Raw genomic sequence first — 18,397 nt, forward strand, 5'->3', positions numbered from 1 at the left:
AAGGTACCCAGCTATGCCTGGGTAGCATTTTTTATGTTGCAGCAAAAAAGGATACATTCCCCGCTTGCGAGGTCGATTCAGCTTCCTATTTCCCAGCTCGGCGACAGCAAAACCAGAGATCACTCCCATGCTTTAAGGGCACCACCCCTCCCAATTGCCTTGATGATAGTCTGCTTACTGTTGCGCGCACTGCACTCTCTGGGCTCCGCCCGGCATCTCGTCGTCCTCCTCGTACGCCTCCTGGGCAGCGTGAGCTTGCTTCCTGCGCATCTCTTCCTCGATGTTGTTCACATCATGCATAGTCGTCTCCTCGCATTCATCTATCTCCATGTCTGTCAGCTTGGATGAAGGCCTTGGTGGAAGTACTGTCTCGAGAGCCTTGCACTGCTCTGGTGCCAACGAGTCAGGGAACTCCACCGTGAAATGGATGTACAGCTTCCCCTTCATGAAAGGCCTCTGGTAAATTGGCATCCCCTCATCATTAATCGCCTTGAATTGGTCTGCTCAAATTTAGCAGACAAGGATTACAAATACAGTTGCAGAAGTGAGAATTGAGATCTATAAGAAAAAAAGGGGGCTTACCAGGTTTAACAACTTCACCAGGGTCTGATTTGATGAGAAGCTGCCTGTTGTCCAGATGTGTAAGAACAAATTGGAACCCACATAGTGCTTCGGTCAGAGACAAGGTGTGCTCATAGAAGAGATCTTCACCCTTTCTTTTGAATTTGGAGTGATCCTTCTGCTGGAGGACGAATACAATGTCTCCAGTGACAGTATCAGGCTGCGAGTAACATAACACATCAGAATAATTTTCAAATCATAAAAAAGTAACCTCTACATCTTATCACACCGATGCTTAAACAAGCATACCGCTTCATCAGCTTCACCAGGGAAGGTGATCTTCTGGTTGTGTTGCATCCCCTTCTCAACATGAACCTCAAGAACCTTCTTCTCTTGAATGACCTTCTCACCCTTGCACCCTGGACAGCGGTCCTTCTCATTGATGCTCTCTCCAGTCCCCTTGCACTCATTGCAAGGCTGCTGCATCTGCTGTATCATGGAAGGGCCCAGCTGACGAATAGTGACTTTCATGCCTGAGCCCTGGCAACCAGGGCACCTCATTGAGGCACCAGACTTCGAGCCCTTGCTGAAAAAAAGACAAAAGAACGCTCAACCAAAGTTATTTTAAAATAAAATGATTCGATTAACTGGTAAGGGCAAACAAAACTAACCCCTTGCACTTGGAGCAGATGACATTGCGCGAAAGAGAGAGCTTCTTTGAGGTGCCATTGTAAAGATCTTCCAGAGAAACTTTAAGTGGGTGAACTACATCTTCTCCCCTCCTTTGCCTTCTTCCCCTGCTGCTTCCACCACCTCCTGCAAATAAAACAAATAAAAGCCAGTCATTATCACATTTGATAAAGGAGCGTACCAAAAAAACAGTCACAAATGAATATGGGTACAATACCTCCAAAAGAGGGTCCAAAAAATGATGAGAAGATGTCAAATGGATCAACATGGGATCCTCCACCGCCCATTCCTTCCTTAAGGGCATCTTCACCATACTGATCATAAATCTCACGTTTCTCTGGATCACTCAAAACCTCATAGGCTTGTGCGAGCTCCTTGAACTGAAATAAATTAAAAATAAAGATTTTACTCTACAAATCATGAATCAAAAAAGAAATTTAGCTGACAGACTGAACTAGTTGAAGAGAACATATATCTTTACATCCGTCACTTCTATATATGTTTTTTTATTAAACAAAATCATCATTGTATATAGCAGCACTATTATGGTATACAAAATAAGCAAGAAATAGAACAATCATATAGCCTGCAAAAACAATATTACTGGCTCAAATAATGTGGTGGAAACACATGTAACATCTGCAAAAAAAAAAACACGAGTTTTAATACAAAAGGAATACAGCCAATGATCTCCAGGTGATTATACCAAACAAGCAAACCTTCTAAGCTTCACAAGATAAGAAAACACACAATATGCTACATAACAGACAGAAAAAGCCTAGGAACATACAAAAGGGCAATCAAGGTAAAGCAAACAGATATTGAACAGCTCCTGGATGACCACAGATACCTTGCTGAAACAAGGTGACAAGGATAGGCTTCCCATGAGGCCATGATTATATAACACAACCATTAGAGTAATAAATATCTGGAGAAATGAATTATAACCACCATGCATCTTGGTTACCATGTAACTGAGCAACCTGCAGCACAAAATGAACAATGCAGGCACTACTAAAAAATCGATGAAAACCCCCAACTACAAATGTTTGCACCTGAGCCAGCTGCGACGTTGCGTCGTTGCCTGTCATCGAAAAAGAAATACTAGCCAATATACATGTGCGAGGTGAATCACAAGTTCATAACACATGACCGCGAGAACCGCACATGGCATGCAAGCTAAAAAACTGTTCGGTTTCACCTGCTTAGGATTCTGACCGCAGCAAGCACACGGAGATGGTTCTCGCGAATCCCCTACGCAACTAAGGTCGCAATCATGGTACACATGACCGCGAATCGACCACCACAAACCAGCGCATGCAACAGGAACTACCAATCGCGGCTTGTTACCTACAGAAGCATCAACGAATCTACCGAGGACGAGGAATCCAAACCTAAACATCAAGACCAACATGCAACCCTTCCTGAGGTAAATCTACCAGACGCGAAGGCTGCCGAGAACCTCGATCTACCGCAACGGATCACGCCAGATCGGATCAAGGCCAGATCGCAAGAGGGGAGAGGGGGTGGTCCGGACCTTCTCGGGGTCACCGCCCTTGTCGGGGTGGTTCTTGATAGCAGCCTTGCGGTAGGCCTTCTTGAGATCGTCCTGGGACGCCGACTTGGGCACCCCGAGGATCTCGTAGTACTTGGTGTTGTCGCTCTTCTTCGGCGCGCGCCCGAACATCTTGCCTTTGCCTCCGGCGGTGCCGCCGCCGCTCGCCGATGTGGGGTACGACCTCGCCGCCGCCGCCGCCGCTCCTGCGGGGGAGTGGGGTGGGGAGGAGCAGTAGCGGAGGGGAAGGGAGGCGGCGGTCAAAGCTGGTGGCCCAGCGGAGTTAGAAGCGAAGAGGGTTTGCCACTGCCGATACGCGTTGGCTAATGTAGTCCGGCCTGTACGCCAACGCTGCAGCGGACGCGTATTCTCAGTGCTGAGCTAGCAGAATGGGTCACGCCAAAGCCGCAGAATGCGCTTCGCTGAACTGGACAACGACGGCTTTGCTGAAATGGGTGTTCACACGCCCGAAAATGCTCGTTTGGACAAGCTCTCGCCTTCTCACTCGTGAGACCTCGCTGATCTCTGATTAAGGACTTTTTGTTTGAGATTATAATTTATGTAGATTATATAATCCAATGTAAATAAGCTAGTGGGGAAACAAACAAGCAACTTATCTAATAAAATTATATAATTTAGCATTTGAGATTATGATAATCCTATAAGCTCATCAAAGGGTGCTTATTTCAGCTTATTTTTTATAAAAGACTCACTACTCATGACAAGTTGATTAAAATTACTTTCAATTGTCATCAAGTATGATGCCACCGGACCCAACCCTCAATAGACGATAGGATGCCACCAGCCGGACCTCTTCTCCACTTCAAACCCTAGCCGCCAGCTACAACATCAACTCGATTCTGTGCCACCATGGATCCCAACGACGCCGAAGATAGCCTTTATGAAGCTTGGGAGCACCGAAATTTGTTGTTGCGGCTTGAGCTCATCTTCGATTTGAGCGTAGACCATGTCGGCATGGAGGAGGAAGGAGACGTCTGCAGCCTTGACGTGGGTGACGGCTTGGGGCATGGCGTTGGACGCGGCGGCGGTGTATCACGGGGGCATAGAACTACCGGCGTTGGGCGTGCATCAACCAGCTTGGGGCGTGGTGTTGGGCGCGGAAGTACTGGTAGCCTGGCGCGAGGCACCGCGGGAGGCACCGACGTTGGATGCAGCTCTGTCTCTCTCGAGTCCAGCACTGGCGCACCTACAGGTACATTCCGTTGGTACTTATTGCCTCTGTCCGCGCGGCCGGATACCCTTGTCCCAAACCAATTGTCCCAGGCCGGGCCGAGGGGCGCGAGAGCTTCAGAGCGAGCGAGAGAAGTAGCCGGGTAGGTTAGTGTGGGGGAGGACGGACGGGACGTTGGTACCTTGCGTCTCCAACGCGAGGCGGACGGTGTACCCGTGCCGGAGGAGGCGGTCGACGACGGCGAACCCGACGAAGGAGATGCCGCGAGTGACGCACACGGCGCGCGCTGCGGCCCCTCTGGCATCGCCCTGGGGAGCGCGCTTGGCGTCCGCGTGGCCAGCCGAGCGGTGCCACCCGCCCGCCAGGAGCGCGGCGCGCAGCTCGTCCACCTCCGCCTCAAGGCTTTGCGTGCTCCGAAGCACGCCCATGCCTGCTGGGCTGGCTCCCTCGTCTGCTCCTGCGCTGCTGCGGTAGTGCGTCTTGGTGTTAGTAGATCCAGGGGGCACAATACAATGCTCGTCAGTGCTCAAACCTTGATGCATTTATATGCAAACTGATGAATTCTGCTACTTCGGAAAAAATAAAATCTACTAACATTCGTGACGAAATATATTTTGGTAGCAAGTCTATTTAGAGATATATTTTTGTGAATATTATTTGTGATTGTTATGTTTTATTTTCATATGCTAGGTGTTCCTGCAGATGGACTACCACCATTGGGGATAGGGCATGGTTGTGGAAAGTGAGCATCACAGGGTTCACAGGGATCTATTCGTTCAGTTTGTGGACGTGGGCGTGGCCATGTGAAAGTCGCCTAGAGGGGGGTGGATAGACGGAATCTGAAAATTATAAACTTAAGCACACACTACAAGCCGGGGTTAGCGTTAGAACAAATATCGAGTCCAAAAGAGAGGGGAAAACAAATCAACCAAGAAATAAAGCGGATGAACACGGTGATTTGTTTTACCGATGTTCGGTTATAAAGAACCTAGTCCCCGTTGAGGTGGTCACAAAGACCGGGTCTCTTTTAACCCTTTCCCTCTCTCAAACGGTCACCTATACCGGATGAGCTTTCTCCTTAATCAATCGGGTCACTTAGACCCCGCAAGGACCACCACACTCTTGGTGTCTCTTGCTTTGATTACAAGTCACTTGAGAACAATAATGAGGAAGAAAGAAAGCGATCCAAGAAACGGGAGCGCAAAGAACACGAACAAAACTCTCTCTCAAGTCACTAGGTGAGTGGAATGATTTTTGGCACTTGGAGAGGCTTTGATTCTTTTGATTTGTGTCTAGGAGTGAATGCAATAAATCTTGTATTGAATGTGAAGTGCTAGAAACTTGGATGCTTGGAGTGGTGGTGGTTGGGGGTATTTATAGCCCTCAACCACCACATAGCCGTTGGGGATGGCTGCTGTCGATGGGCGCACCGGACAATCCGGTGCGCCAACCACGTCATCCAACCGTTAGGGTTCGGGAGCTTCTGATCGTTGGAGGCTTTGTCTTCTAGTGGCACCGGACAGTCCGGTGCGCCTCTGGCGACTGCTCTGACTTCTGCGCGCACTGTTCGCGCAGTGTAGCGTTGCAGGCGTCCGTTGCAGTCGACCGTTGCGCTGGATAGCCGTTGCTTCGCTGGTGCACCGGACAGTCCGGTGGCACGCCGGACAGTCCGGTGAATTATAGCGGAGCGCGCCCTGAGAAACCCGAGAGTGGAGAGTTGAACGTTGTATGGTCCTGGTGCACCAGACACTGTCCGGTGGCACACCGAACAGTCCCCCTTTGTTGCTAACATAAGCTTTGGTGCTAACATAAGCTATCTCGACATCCCCCTTTGTTGGTGATCCCTCAAAAAATGATACTGAATGTCTATGTGCTTAGTGCGGCTGTGTTCAACGGGATTATCCGCCATGCGGATTGCACTCTCATTGTCACATAGGAGAGGGACTTTGCTCAATTTGTAGCCATAGTCCCTGAGGGTTTGCCTCATCCACAGTAATTGCGCGCAACAATGGCTTGCGGCAATATACTCGGTTTCGGCGGTAGAAAGAGCTACTGAGTTTTGTTTCTTTGAAGCCCAAGACACCAGGGATCTCCCCAGAAACTGACAAGTCTATGATGTGTTGTTCCTATCAATTTTACACCCATCCCAATCGGCATCAGAATATCCTATTAAATCAAAAGTGGATCCCTTGGGGGTAACAAAGTCCAAACTTAGGAGTATAAACTAAATATCTCATGATTATTTTCACAACCCTAAGGTGAACTTCCTTAGGATCGGCTTAGAACCTTGCACACATGCATACGGAAAGCATAATATCCGGTCGAGATGCACATAAGTATAGTAAATATCCTATCATCGACCGATATACCTTTTGATCTACAGATTTACCTCCCGTGTCAAGGTTGAGATGCCCACTGGTTCCCATAGGTGTCTTGATGGCTTTGGCATCCTTCATTCCAAACTTGTTAAGAATGTCTTGAATGTACTTTGTTTGGCTGATGAAGGTGCCTTCTTGGAGTTGCTTGACTTGAAATCCTAGGAAATACTTCAACTCCCCCATCATAGACATCTCGAATTTTTTAATCATGATCCTACTAAACTCTTCACAAGTAGATTTGTTAGTAGACCCAAATATGATATCATCAACATAAATTTGGCATACAAACAGATCTTTTATAATAGTTTTAGTAAAGAGTGTAGGATCGACTTTTCCGACTTTGAAGCCATTAGTGATAGGAAAATCTCTTAGGCATTCATACCATTGTCTTGGGGCTTGTTTGAGCCCATAAAGCGCCTTTGAGAGTTTATACACATGGTTAGGGTACTCACTATCTTCAAAGCCGGGAGGTTACTTAACATAGATCTCTTCCTTGATTGGTCCACTGAGGAAGGCACTTTTCACGTCCATTTGATAAAACTTAAAGCCATGGTAAGTAGCATAGGCAATTAATATACGAATTGACTCAAGCCTAGCTACGGGTGCATAGGTTTTTCCCTCATCCTCCACCTGGTATGATTATTTTAATGCAATTTAATTTTGCGTTGTTCATAATTAAAAATTGAGTGTCTCATATTTGTTTGAAAATTTTTAGGAAAATTTTACCTTGTGGATTCGGGGTATCCAAACCAAAAGGGCTATCTTGCTCCATACAAAGGAGTGAAGTACCATTTACCAGAGTTTAGAGCGGGACCACGTGCAACTGGGAAAAAGGAGGTATTCAACCAATTGCACTCTTCTCTTCGTAATCACATTGAGCGTTCTTTCGGTGTATTGAAGATGAAGTGGAGAATTTTGTTGGACTTGCCAAGTTATCCGATATTGAAGCAATAAAAAAATAATACATGCATGCATGGCTCTACAGAATTTCATTCGAGATAGTAAAATAGCCGATGATGAGTTTGATCGTTGTGATCATAACGAGAACTATATGTCGATTCCTCCAAGTCATCACAATGTTGAAGGCCAATTGGGAGACGAGGAGGGAGATGTGAATAACTGTCGAGATCAAATTGACAATGCACTATTTGATATGAGAATGTAATTTTATATTGAGTACTTTGGTTTGGACAAAACATGTATGAGTTATTTGTCTTTTTTAAAATTTCGCATTAAGCAATTGTTGGACAAAACGTGTATGAGCTATTTGGAAAAAAGCATGTATAAACGTGTATAAATTGTTGTGTATAAACTGATGTAGTGCCAACAGATGAAACCAGACAAGTAAAACAGCCAAGGGTATTGTTGTATTTGTATGCATGTGAATAATAAGCCGAGTCCAAATAATCTGAGCTAACAAACTGCAGCACCTAGCTTATTTAATCTAGAGCAAATAATCCAGATTATATAATCTACATTATAATTTAGATTATATAATCTATAAGTTGAAACAAACAGGGCCTAAGCATGAGCAGCAAACGGCGCCAGTTCTCCCATGAACTCTCCCTCGTCCAGCCCACTCTCCCTCTCCCGAGACTCCCACTGTTTGTACCTTCGCTGCAACGCTCTGGTCTCGGTGATGCTGTTGGTCTAGGATTAATTCGATGATGCAGCATAAAATATAAAATTCAGATATACTGATAGATAGTATACATGATATTAGAACAGAACAGATCTAAACTATCTTAACAAAATTAACGCATAAAAAACCGATCACGAATCTAACCATAAAACCATCGCAATAAACTGGAAATGTAGATTTACTTACAATGATTTACACGAGGGTTGGTGAGGAACCCGACCGGACGTGCGCGAAGCACTTTTGAGAAACATGACTCGCCGGCACCCGTATAGGCGTCAAAACGTCGGCGGTGGTTCGTAGACACCGCTCTCTCTTGATCTGCTGCACGGCAGACGAAGGGACGACAGGGCAAAGAAGCGGTGGCGCAGAGAATTGAGATGTAGAAGACGAGGGGGTTTTGTTTTCCGTCCGCCCGCCCCTAGTCTAGCGGACATCGTCATTAAATAGAGGATCAGTCTGGACTAGATAACGGTTAAAACTGCTAAATTCCAGGAACCGCCCCCTAGAATATCTCTACGTGCAACCACTCGAAGATCTCATACGTAACGTGCGTGTCTATTACTTCCGGTTGATGTGGCAGTCTAGGTGTTGTATTCGATAACCAAACAAACAAAAGGCAAAAATTAAACTGTCGTTTCGAACACGTCACGACGTGACCAGGCATGGTCGCAAGTCATGTTCCACTACGATCTACTCGACATGATCTTCATTCCGTTGCAATCAATCTTCGATTAGAGTAAGAAAGTCCTAAGTTTCTAGTGTTAATTTTTATTTATCTATTCACCCCCTCTATATGTCATCTAGATCTGTGTTCCTCGCAAAGGGAACTTTCAAGTTTTGATTCTAGTTTTTTGCATGTTTTTGAGATGGCAGTTTGTTATAATCAATCGACACTGGATTAATTTATAATGTGATATGCAGTTTTTGGAGTCCCTTGGGGTTTGAGTTGAAATTGGGATCAAGCCACAGTGCTCTCTCGAGTAGAGATTTCTTTGTGGTTCCCATTCACCCCCTCTGGTCGCCTAACCAGTCCTTCAACCTATTCACTTAACCATGGCAAAATAGACCAACTCCTAGGTTTTTCATCTGACGGTCACGTGCTCTTCACGAAGTTGCTTCGTCTCAACACACCCTTCGTGAGTAGCGTACCGGCCCTCCTAGACATTGGGTGGTTTTGAGGCTCAACCACTGAAACCTTCATGAGTAGCATACTCCATACGTGTCCCTCACATTCTGGACATGTGTCCTGTGATAGTCGCCTAGAGGGGGGGGGTGAATAGGGCGAAACTGAAATTTATAAATATAAACACAACTACAAGCCGGGTTAGCGTTAGAAATATAAACGAGTCCGCGAGAGAGGGTGCAAAACAAATCCCAAGCGAATAAGCAAGTGAGACACGGAGATTTGTTTTACCGAGGTTCGGTTCTTGCAAACCTACTCCCCGTTGAGGAGGCCACAAAGGCCGGGTCTCTTTCAACCCTTCCCTCTCTCAAACGGTCCCTCGGACCGAGTGAGCTTCTTTTCTCAAATCAAAGCCGGGAACAAAACTTCCCCGCAAGGGCCACCACACAATTGGTGCCTCTTGACTTGATTACAATGGAGTTGTGATCTCAAGAACAAATGAGAAAGAAAAGAAGCAATCCAAGCGCAAGAGCTCAAATGAACACGGCAAATCACTCTCACTAGTCACTAGGGCTTTGTGTGGAATTGGAGAGGATTTGATCTCTTTAGTGTGTCTAGAATTGAATGCTAGAGCTCTTGTAGTGGTTGAGAAGTGGAAAACTTGGATACAATGAATGGTGGGGTGGTTGGGGTATTTATAGCCCCAACCACCAAAAGTGGCCGTTGGAAGGCTGTCTGTTCGATGGCGCACCGGACAGTCCGGTGCACACCGGACAGTCCGGTGCCCCCTGCCACGTCATCACTGCCGTTGGATTCTGACCGTTGGAGCTTCTGACTTGTGGGCCCGCCTGGGTGTCCGGTGCACACTGGACAGGTACTGTTTGATGTCCGGTGTGCCAGCATGGGCGATTCTGACTTCTGCGCGCAGAGGGCGCATTAAATGCGCGGCAGAGAGCCGTTGGCGCAGAGAAGACCGTTGCTCCGGAGGCGCACCGGACAGTCCGGTGCACACCGGACAGTCCGGTGAATTTTAGCGGGCTAGTCGTTGGCGTTTCCCGAAGCTGGCGAGTTCCTGAAGCCGACCTCCCTTGGCGCACCGGACACTGTCCGGTGTACACCGGACAGTCCGGTGAATTATAGCCGAGTCGCCTCTGGGAATTCCCGAAGGTGAAGAGTTTGAGTCTGAGTCCCCCTGGTGCACCGGACATGTCCGGTGGCGCACCGGACAGTCCGGTGCGCCAGACCAGGGGTGCCTTCGGATGCCCCTTTGCTCCTTTGTTGAATCCAAAACTTGGTCTTTTTATTGGCTGAGTGTGAACCTTTTACACCTGTATAATCTATACACTTGGGCAAACTAGTTAGTCCAAAGATTTGTGTTGGGCAATTCAACCACCAAAATTATTTAGGAACTAGGTGTAAGCCTAATTCCCTTTCAATCTCCCCCTTTTTGGTGATTGATGCCAACACAAACCAAAGCAAATATAGAAGTGCATAATTGAACTAGTTTGCATAATGTAGGTGTAAAGGTTGCTTGGAATTGAGCCAATATAACTACTTACAAGATATGCATGGAATGTTTCTTTCTTATACAACATTTTGGACCACGTTTGCACCACATGTTTTGTTTTTGCAAATTCTTTTTGTAAATCTATTTCAAAGATCTTTTGCAAATGGTCAAAGGTAAATGAATAAGAGTTTGCAAAGTATTTTCAAGATTTGAAATTTTCTCCCCCTGTTTCAAATGCTTTTCCTTTGACTAAACAAAACTCCCCCTAAAGGAGATCCACCTCTTAGTGTTCAAGAGGGTTTTGATATATATTTTTGAAAAGCTAATTTTCTTTTCCTTTTGAACACAATAGGATACCAATTGAAAAATACTTTTTGGAAAGCACTAAGTTTTTGAAATTGGTGGTGGTGCGGTCCTTTTGCTTTGGGCTCATTTCTCCCCCTTTTTGGCATGAATCGCCAAAAACGGAATCATTAGAGCCCTCGAAGTGCTATCTTCCTCTTTGGTCATAAATAAATGGGTTAAGATTATACCAAAAGAGAAGTCCTTTACATTGATGCTCATTTCTCCCCAAAGAATAGAGAGTTGCTTGGAGTGATGGTGAAGTATGAGTTACGGAGTGGAAGCCTTTGTCTTCGCCGAAGACTCCAATTCCCTTTCAATGTACCTATGACTTGGTTTGAAATAGACTTGAAAACACATTAGTCATAGCATATATGATCAAAAGTGTAAATGAGCTATGTGTGCAATCTAGCAAAAGAAGTTGCGAGAATCAAGAATATTGAGCTCATGCCTAAGTTTGGTAAAGGTTTGTTCATCAAGAGGCTTGGTAAAGATATCGGCTAATTGATCTTTAGTGTTGATGTAAGAAATCTCGATATCCCCCTTTTGTTGGTGATCCCTAAGAAAATGATACCGAATGGCTATGTGCTTAGTGCGGCTATGCTCGACGGGATTGTCAGCCATTTTGATTGCACTCTCATTATCACATAGCAAAGGGACTTTGGTTAATTTGTAACCATAGTCCCGCAGGGTTTGCCTCATCCAAAGCAATTGCGCGCAACAATGGCCTGCGGCAATGTACTCGGCTTCGGCGGTGGAAAGAGCGACCGAATTTTGCTTCTTTGAAGCCCAAGACACCAAGGATCTTCCCAAGAACTGGCAAGTCCCCGATGTGCTCTTCCTATTAATTTTGCACCCTGCCCAATCGGCATCCGAATAACCAATCAAATCAAATGTGGATCCCCGAGGGTACCAAAGCCCAAACTTAGGAGTATAAGCCAAATATCTCAAGATTCGTTTTACGGCCGTAAGGTGGGATTCCTTAGGGTCGGATTGGAATCTTGCACACATGCAAACGGAAAGCATAATGTCCGGTCGAGATGCACATAAATAAAGCAATGAACCAATCATCGACCGGTATACCTTTTGATCCACGGACTTACCTCCCGTGTCGAGGTCGAGATGCCCATTAGTTCCCATGGGTGTCTTGATGGGTTTGGCATCCTTCATCCCAAACTTAGCAAGAATGTCTTGAGTGTACTTCGTTTGGCTAATGAAGGTGCCTTCTTGGAGTTGCTTCACTTGAAATCCTAAGAAATACTTCAACTCCCCCATCATAGACATCTCGAATTTCTGTGTCATGATCCTACTAAATTCTTCACATGTAGACTCGTTAGTAGACCCAAATATAATATCATCGACATAGATTTGGCATACAAACAAGTCATTTTCAAGAGTTTTAGTAAAGAGTGTAGGATCGGCCTTTCCGACTTTGAAGCCATTTGCAATAAGGAAATCTCTAAGGCATTCATACCATGCTCTTGGGGCTTGCTTGAGCCCATAAAGCGCCTTAGAGAGCCTATAAACATGGTTAGGATACTCACTGTCTTCAAAGCCGGGAGGTTGCTCAACATAGACCTCTTCCTTGATTGGTCCGTTGAGGAAGGCACTTTTCACGTCCATTTGATAAAGCTTAAAGCCATGGTAAGTAGCATAGGCCAATAATATGCGAATTGACTCAAGCCTAGCTACGGGTGCATAGGTTTCACCGAAATCCAAACCTTCGACTTGGGAGTATCCCTTGGCCACAAGTCGTGCTTTGTTCCTTGTCACCACACCATGCTCATCTTGCTTGTTGCGGAAGACCCATTTGGTTCCTACAACATTTTGGTTAGGACGTGGAACCAAATGCCATACCTCATTTCTAGTGAAGTTGTTGAGCTCCTCTTGCATCGCCATCACCCAATCCGAATCTTGGAGAGCTTCCTCTACCCTGTGTGGCTCAATAGAGGAAACAAAAGAGTAATGTTCACAAAAATGAGCAACCCGAGATCGAGTAGTTACCCCCTTATGAATGTCGCCGAGGATGGTGTCGACGGGGTGATCTCGTTGGATTGCTTGGTGGACTCTTGGGTGTGGCGGCCTTGGTTCTTCCTCATCCTCCTTTTCTTGATCAATTGCATCTCCCCCTTGATCATTGCCATCATCTTGAGGTGGCTCATCTTCTTGATTTTGCCCTTCATCAACTTGAGCTTCATCCTCATTTTGAGTTGGTGGAGATGCTTGCGTGGAGGAGGACGGTTGATCTTGTGCTCTTGAAGGCTCTTCGGATTCCTTAGGACACACGTCCCCAATGGACATGTTCCTTAGCGCTATGCATGGAGCCTCTTCATTACCTATCTCATCAAGATCAACTTGCTCTACTTGAGAGCCGTTATTTTCATCAAACACAACGTCACATGAGACTTCAACTAGTCCAGTGGACTTGTTAAAGACCCTATATGCCCTTGTGTTTGAGTCATAACCAAGTAAAAAACCTTCTACAGTTTTAGGAGCAAATTTAGATTTTCTACCTCTTTTAACAAGAATAAAGCATTTGCTACCAAAAACTCTAAAGTATGAAATGTTGGGCTTTTTACCGATTAGGAGTTCATAGGATGTCTTCTTGAGGATTCGGTGAAGATATAACCGGTTGATGGCGTAGCAGGCGGTGTTGACCGCTTCGGCCCAAAACCGGTCCGGTGTCTTGTACTCATCAAGCATGGTTCTTGCCATGTCCAATAGAGTTCGATTCTTCCTCTCCACTACACCATTTTGTTGTGGAGTGTAGGGAGAAGAGAACTCATGCTTGATGCCCTCCTCCTCAAGGAAGCCTTCGATTTGAGAATTCTTGAACTCCGTCCCGTTGTCGCTTCTTATTTTCTTGATCCTTAAGCCAAACTCATTTTGAGCCCGTCTCAAGAATCCTTTTAAGGTTTCTTGGGTTTGAGATTTTTCCTGTAAAAAGAATACCCAAGTGAAGCGAGAATAATCATCCACAATAACAAGACAATACTTACTCCCGCCGATGCTTATGTAAGCAATCGGGTCGAATAGATCCATGTGGAGTAGCTCAAGCGGCCTGTCGGTCGTCATGATGTTCTTGTGTGGATGTTGGGTTCCAACTTGCTTTCCCGCCTGGCATGCGCTACACACCCTGTCTTTCTCAAAATGAACATTTGTTAATCCTAAAATGTGTTCTCCCTTTAGAAGCTTGTGAAGATTCTTCATCCCAACATGAGCTAGTCGGCGGTGCCAGAGCCAACCCATGTTAGTCTTAGCAATTAAGCATGTGTCGAGCTCAGCTCTATCAAAATCTACTAAGTATAGCTGACCCTCTAACACACCCTTAAATGCTATTGAATCATCACTTCTTCTAAAGACAGTGACACCTACATCAGTAAAAAGACAGTTGTAGCCCATTTGACATAATTGTGAAACAGAAAGCAAATTGTAATCTAAAGAGTCTACAAGAAAAACATTGGAAATAGAATGGTCAGGAGATATAGCAATTTTACCCAATCCTTTGACCAAACCTTGATTTCCATCCCCGAATGTGATAGCTCGTTGGGGATCTTGGTTTTTCTCATATGAGGAGAACATCCTTTTCTCCCCTGTCATGTGGTTTGTGCACCCGCTGTCGAGTATCCAACTTGAGCCCCCGGATGCATAAACCTACAAAACAAATTTAGTTCTTGACTTTAGGTACCCAAACTGTTTTGGGTCCTTTGGCATTAGAAACAAGAACTTTGGGTACCCAAACACAAGTCTTGGAGCCCTTGTGTTTGCCCCCAACAAACTTGGCAACGACCTTGCCGGATTTGTTAGTCAAAACATATGATGCATCAAAAGTCTTAAATGAAATGCTATGTTCATTTGATGCATTAGGAATTTTCTTCTTAGGCAACTTGGCACGGGTTGGTTGCCTAGAACTAGATGTCTCACCCTTATACATAAAAGCATGATTAGGGCCAGAGTGAGACTTCCTAGAATGAATTTTCCTAATTTTGTCCTCGGGATAACCGGCAGGGTACAAAATGTAGCCCTCGTTATCCTGAGGCATGGGAGCCTTGCCCTTAACAAAGTTAGACAAGTTCTTAGGAGGGGCATTAAGTTTGACATTGTCTCCCCTTTGGAAGCCAATGCCATCCTTGATGCCAGGGCGTCTCCCATTATAAAGCATGCTACGAGCAAATTTAAATTTCTCATTTTCTAAGTTGTGCTCGGCAATTTTAGCATCTAGTTTAGCTATATGATCATTTTGTTGCTTAATTAAAATCATGTGATCATGAATAGCATCAATATCAACATTTCTACATCTAGTACAAATAGTGACATGTTCAATGGTAGATGTAGATGGTTTGCAAGAATTAAGTTCAACAATCTTAGCACGAAGTATATCATTCTTATCTCTAAGATCGGCAATTGTAACTTTGCAAACATCAAAATCTTTGGCCTTAGCAATCAAATTTTCATTCTCTAATCTAAGGCTAGCAAGAGAAATGTTTAATTCTTCAATCCTAGCAAGCAACTCATCATTATTATCTCTAGGAGTGGGAATTGAAACATTACAAACATGAGAATCAACCTTAGCATTTAAACTAGCATTTTCATTTCTAAGGTTGTCAATTGTCTCACGGCAAGTGCTTAGCTCACTAGACAATTTTTCACATTTTTCAACTTGTAGAGCGTAAGCATTTTTAACCTTAACATGTTTCTTGTTTTCCTTAATAAGGAGGTCCTCTTGGGAATCCAAAAGGTCATCCTTTTCATGAATAGCACTAACCAATTCATTTAATTTTTCCTTTTGAGCTATGTTAAGGTTGGCAAAAAGGGAACGCAAATTATCTTCCTCATCACTAGCATTGTCATCACTAGAGGATTCATATTTAGTGGAGGACTTAGATTTAACCTTCTTTTTGCCGTCCTTTGCCATGAGGCACTTGTGGCCGACATTGGGGAAGAGGAGTCCCTTGGTGACGGCGATGTTGGCGGCGTCCTCGTCGTCGGAGGAGTCGCTTGAGCTATCATTGGAATCCCATTCCCGACAAACATGGGCATCGCCGCCCTTCCTCTTGTAGTACTTCTTCTTCTCCTTTCGCCTTCCCTTCTTGTCGTCACCTCGGTCACTGTCACTAGATATAGGACATTTAGCAATAAAATGACCGGGCTTACCACACTTGTAGCAAACCTTCTTGGAGCGGGACTTGTAGTCCTTCCCCCTCCTTTGCTTGAGGATTTGGCGGAAGCTCTTGATGACGAGCGCCATTTCCTCATTGTCGAGCTTGGAGGCGTCTATTGGTTGTCGACTTGGTGTAGACTCCTCCTTCTTCTCCTCCGTTGCCTTGAATGCAACGGGTTGAGCTTCGGATGTGGTGGCATCATCAAGCTCGTTGATCTTCCTCGAGCCTTCGATCATGCACTCAAAACTTACAAAATTTCCGATAACTTCCTTGGGGGTCATTTTAGTATATCTAGGATTACCACGAATTAATTGAACTTGAGTAGGGTTAAGGAAAATAAGTGATCTTAGAATAACCTTAACCACCTCGTGGTCATCCCATTTTACGCTCCCGAGGTTTCGCGCTTGGTTCACCAAGGTCTTGAGCCGATTGTACATGTGTTGTGGCTCCTCCCCTTTGCGAAGCCGGAACCGACCGAGCTCCCCCTCAATCGTTTCCCGCTTGGTGATCTTGGTGAGCTCATCACCTTCATGCGCGGTCTTGAGTAAATCCCAAATCTCCTTTGCGTTCTTCAACCCTTGAACTTTGTTATACTCCTCTCTACTCAAAGATGCTAGGAGTATTGTTGTTGCTTGAGAGTTGAAGTGCTCGATTTGGGCCACCTCATCCTCATCATAGTTCTCATCCCCTACGGATGGTACCTGCGCACCAAACTCAACAACATCCCATATGCTTTTGTGGAGCGAGGTTAGATGAAATCGCATTAAATCGCTCCACCTAGCGTAATCTTCACCATCAAAAGTTGGTGGTTTGCCTAATGGGACAGAAAGTAAAGGTGTATGTTTGGAAATGCGAGGGTAGCGTAGGGGGATCTTACTATACTTCTTGCGCTCTTGGCGTTTAGAAGTGACGGAGGGCGCATCGGAGTCGGAGGTCGATGTTGATGAAGTGTCGGTCTCGTAGTAGACCACTTTCCTCATCCTTTTGTGCTTGTCGCCTTTCCGATGCGGCTTGTGGGAAGAAGATTTTTCCTTCTTCTCTTTGTGGTGAGAAGAAGATTTCTTCTCCTTCCCTTTGTTGGAGGAGCTCTTCTTCTTCTCCCTCCTTTTGGTGCGGGACTCTTCCGATGAAGTGCTCCCGTGGCTTGTAGTGGGCTTTTCGCCGGTCTCCATCTCCTTCTTGGCGTGATCTCCCGACATCACTTCGAGCGGTTAGGCTCTAATGAAGCACCGGGCTCTGATACCAATTGATAGTCGCCTAGAGGGGGGGTGAATAGGGCGAAACTGAAATTTATAAATATAAACACAACTACAAGCCGGGTTAGCGTTAGAAATATAAACGAGTCCGCGAGAGAGGGTGCAAAACAAATCCCAAGCGAATAAGCAAGTGAGACACGGAGATTTGTTTTACCGAGGTTCGGTTCTTGCAAACCTACTCCCCGTTGAGGAGGCCACAAAGGCCGGGTCTCTTTCAACCCTTCCCTCTCTCAAACGGTCCCTCGGACCGAGTGAGCTTCTTTTCTCAAATCAAAGCCGGGAACAAAACTTCCCCGCAAGGGCCACCACACAATTGGTGCCTCTTGACTTGATTACAATGGAGTTGTGATCTCAAGAACAAATGAGAAAGAAAAGAAGCAATCCAAGCGCAAGAGCTCAAATGAACACGGCAAATCACTCTCACTAGTCACTAGGGCTTTGTGTGGAATTGGAGAGGATTTGATCTCTTTAGTGTGTCTAGAATTGAATGCTAGAGCTCTTGTAGTGGTTGAGAAGTGGAAAACTTGGATACAATGAATGGTGGGGTGGTTGGGGTATTTATAGCCCCAACCACCAAAAGTGGCCGTTGGAAGGCTGTCTGTTCGATGGCGCACCGGACAGTCCGGTGCACACCGGACAGTCCGGTGCCCCCTGCCACGTCATCACTGCCGTTGGATTCTGACCGTTGGAGCTTCTGACTTGTGGGCCCGCCTGGGTGTCCGGTGCACACCGGACAGGTACTGTTTGATGTCCGGTGTGCCGGCATGGGCGATTCTGACTTCTGCGCGCGCAGAGGGCGCATTAAATGCGCGGCAGAGAGCCGTTGGCGCGGAGAAGACCGTTGCTCCGGAGGCGCACCGGACAGTCCGGTGCACACCGGACAGTCCGGTGAATTTTAGCGGGCTAGTCGTTGGCGTTTCCCGAAGCTGGCGAGTTCCTGAAGCCGACCTCCCTTGGCGCACCGGACACTGTCCGGTGTACACCGGACA

General features: G+C 45.8%; 1 protein-coding gene across 1 annotated transcript; it reads right to left on the reverse strand.

Annotated features, from left to right (window-relative positions):
- Nucleotides 1-2: 2 nt before the first annotated feature.
- LOC100191411 (chaperone DNA J2) lies at nucleotides 3-3,751 on the reverse strand. The gene is given in 6 exon segments (NM_001136845.1): nucleotides 3-500; nucleotides 583-781; nucleotides 871-1,147; nucleotides 1,233-1,377; nucleotides 1,469-1,631; nucleotides 2,789-3,751. Coding segments are annotated over 6 exon segments (1,260 nt in total). The 5' UTR covers nucleotides 2,939-3,751; the 3' UTR covers nucleotides 3-174.
- Between the last annotated feature and the right edge of the window lie 14,646 nt (nucleotides 3,752-18,397).

Source organism: Zea mays, chromosome 1, assembly GCF_902167145.1.
Source record: "Zea mays cultivar B73 chromosome 1, Zm-B73-REFERENCE-NAM-5.0, whole genome shotgun sequence".
Lineage (NCBI taxonomy): Eukaryota > Viridiplantae > Streptophyta > Magnoliopsida > Poales > Poaceae > Zea > Zea mays.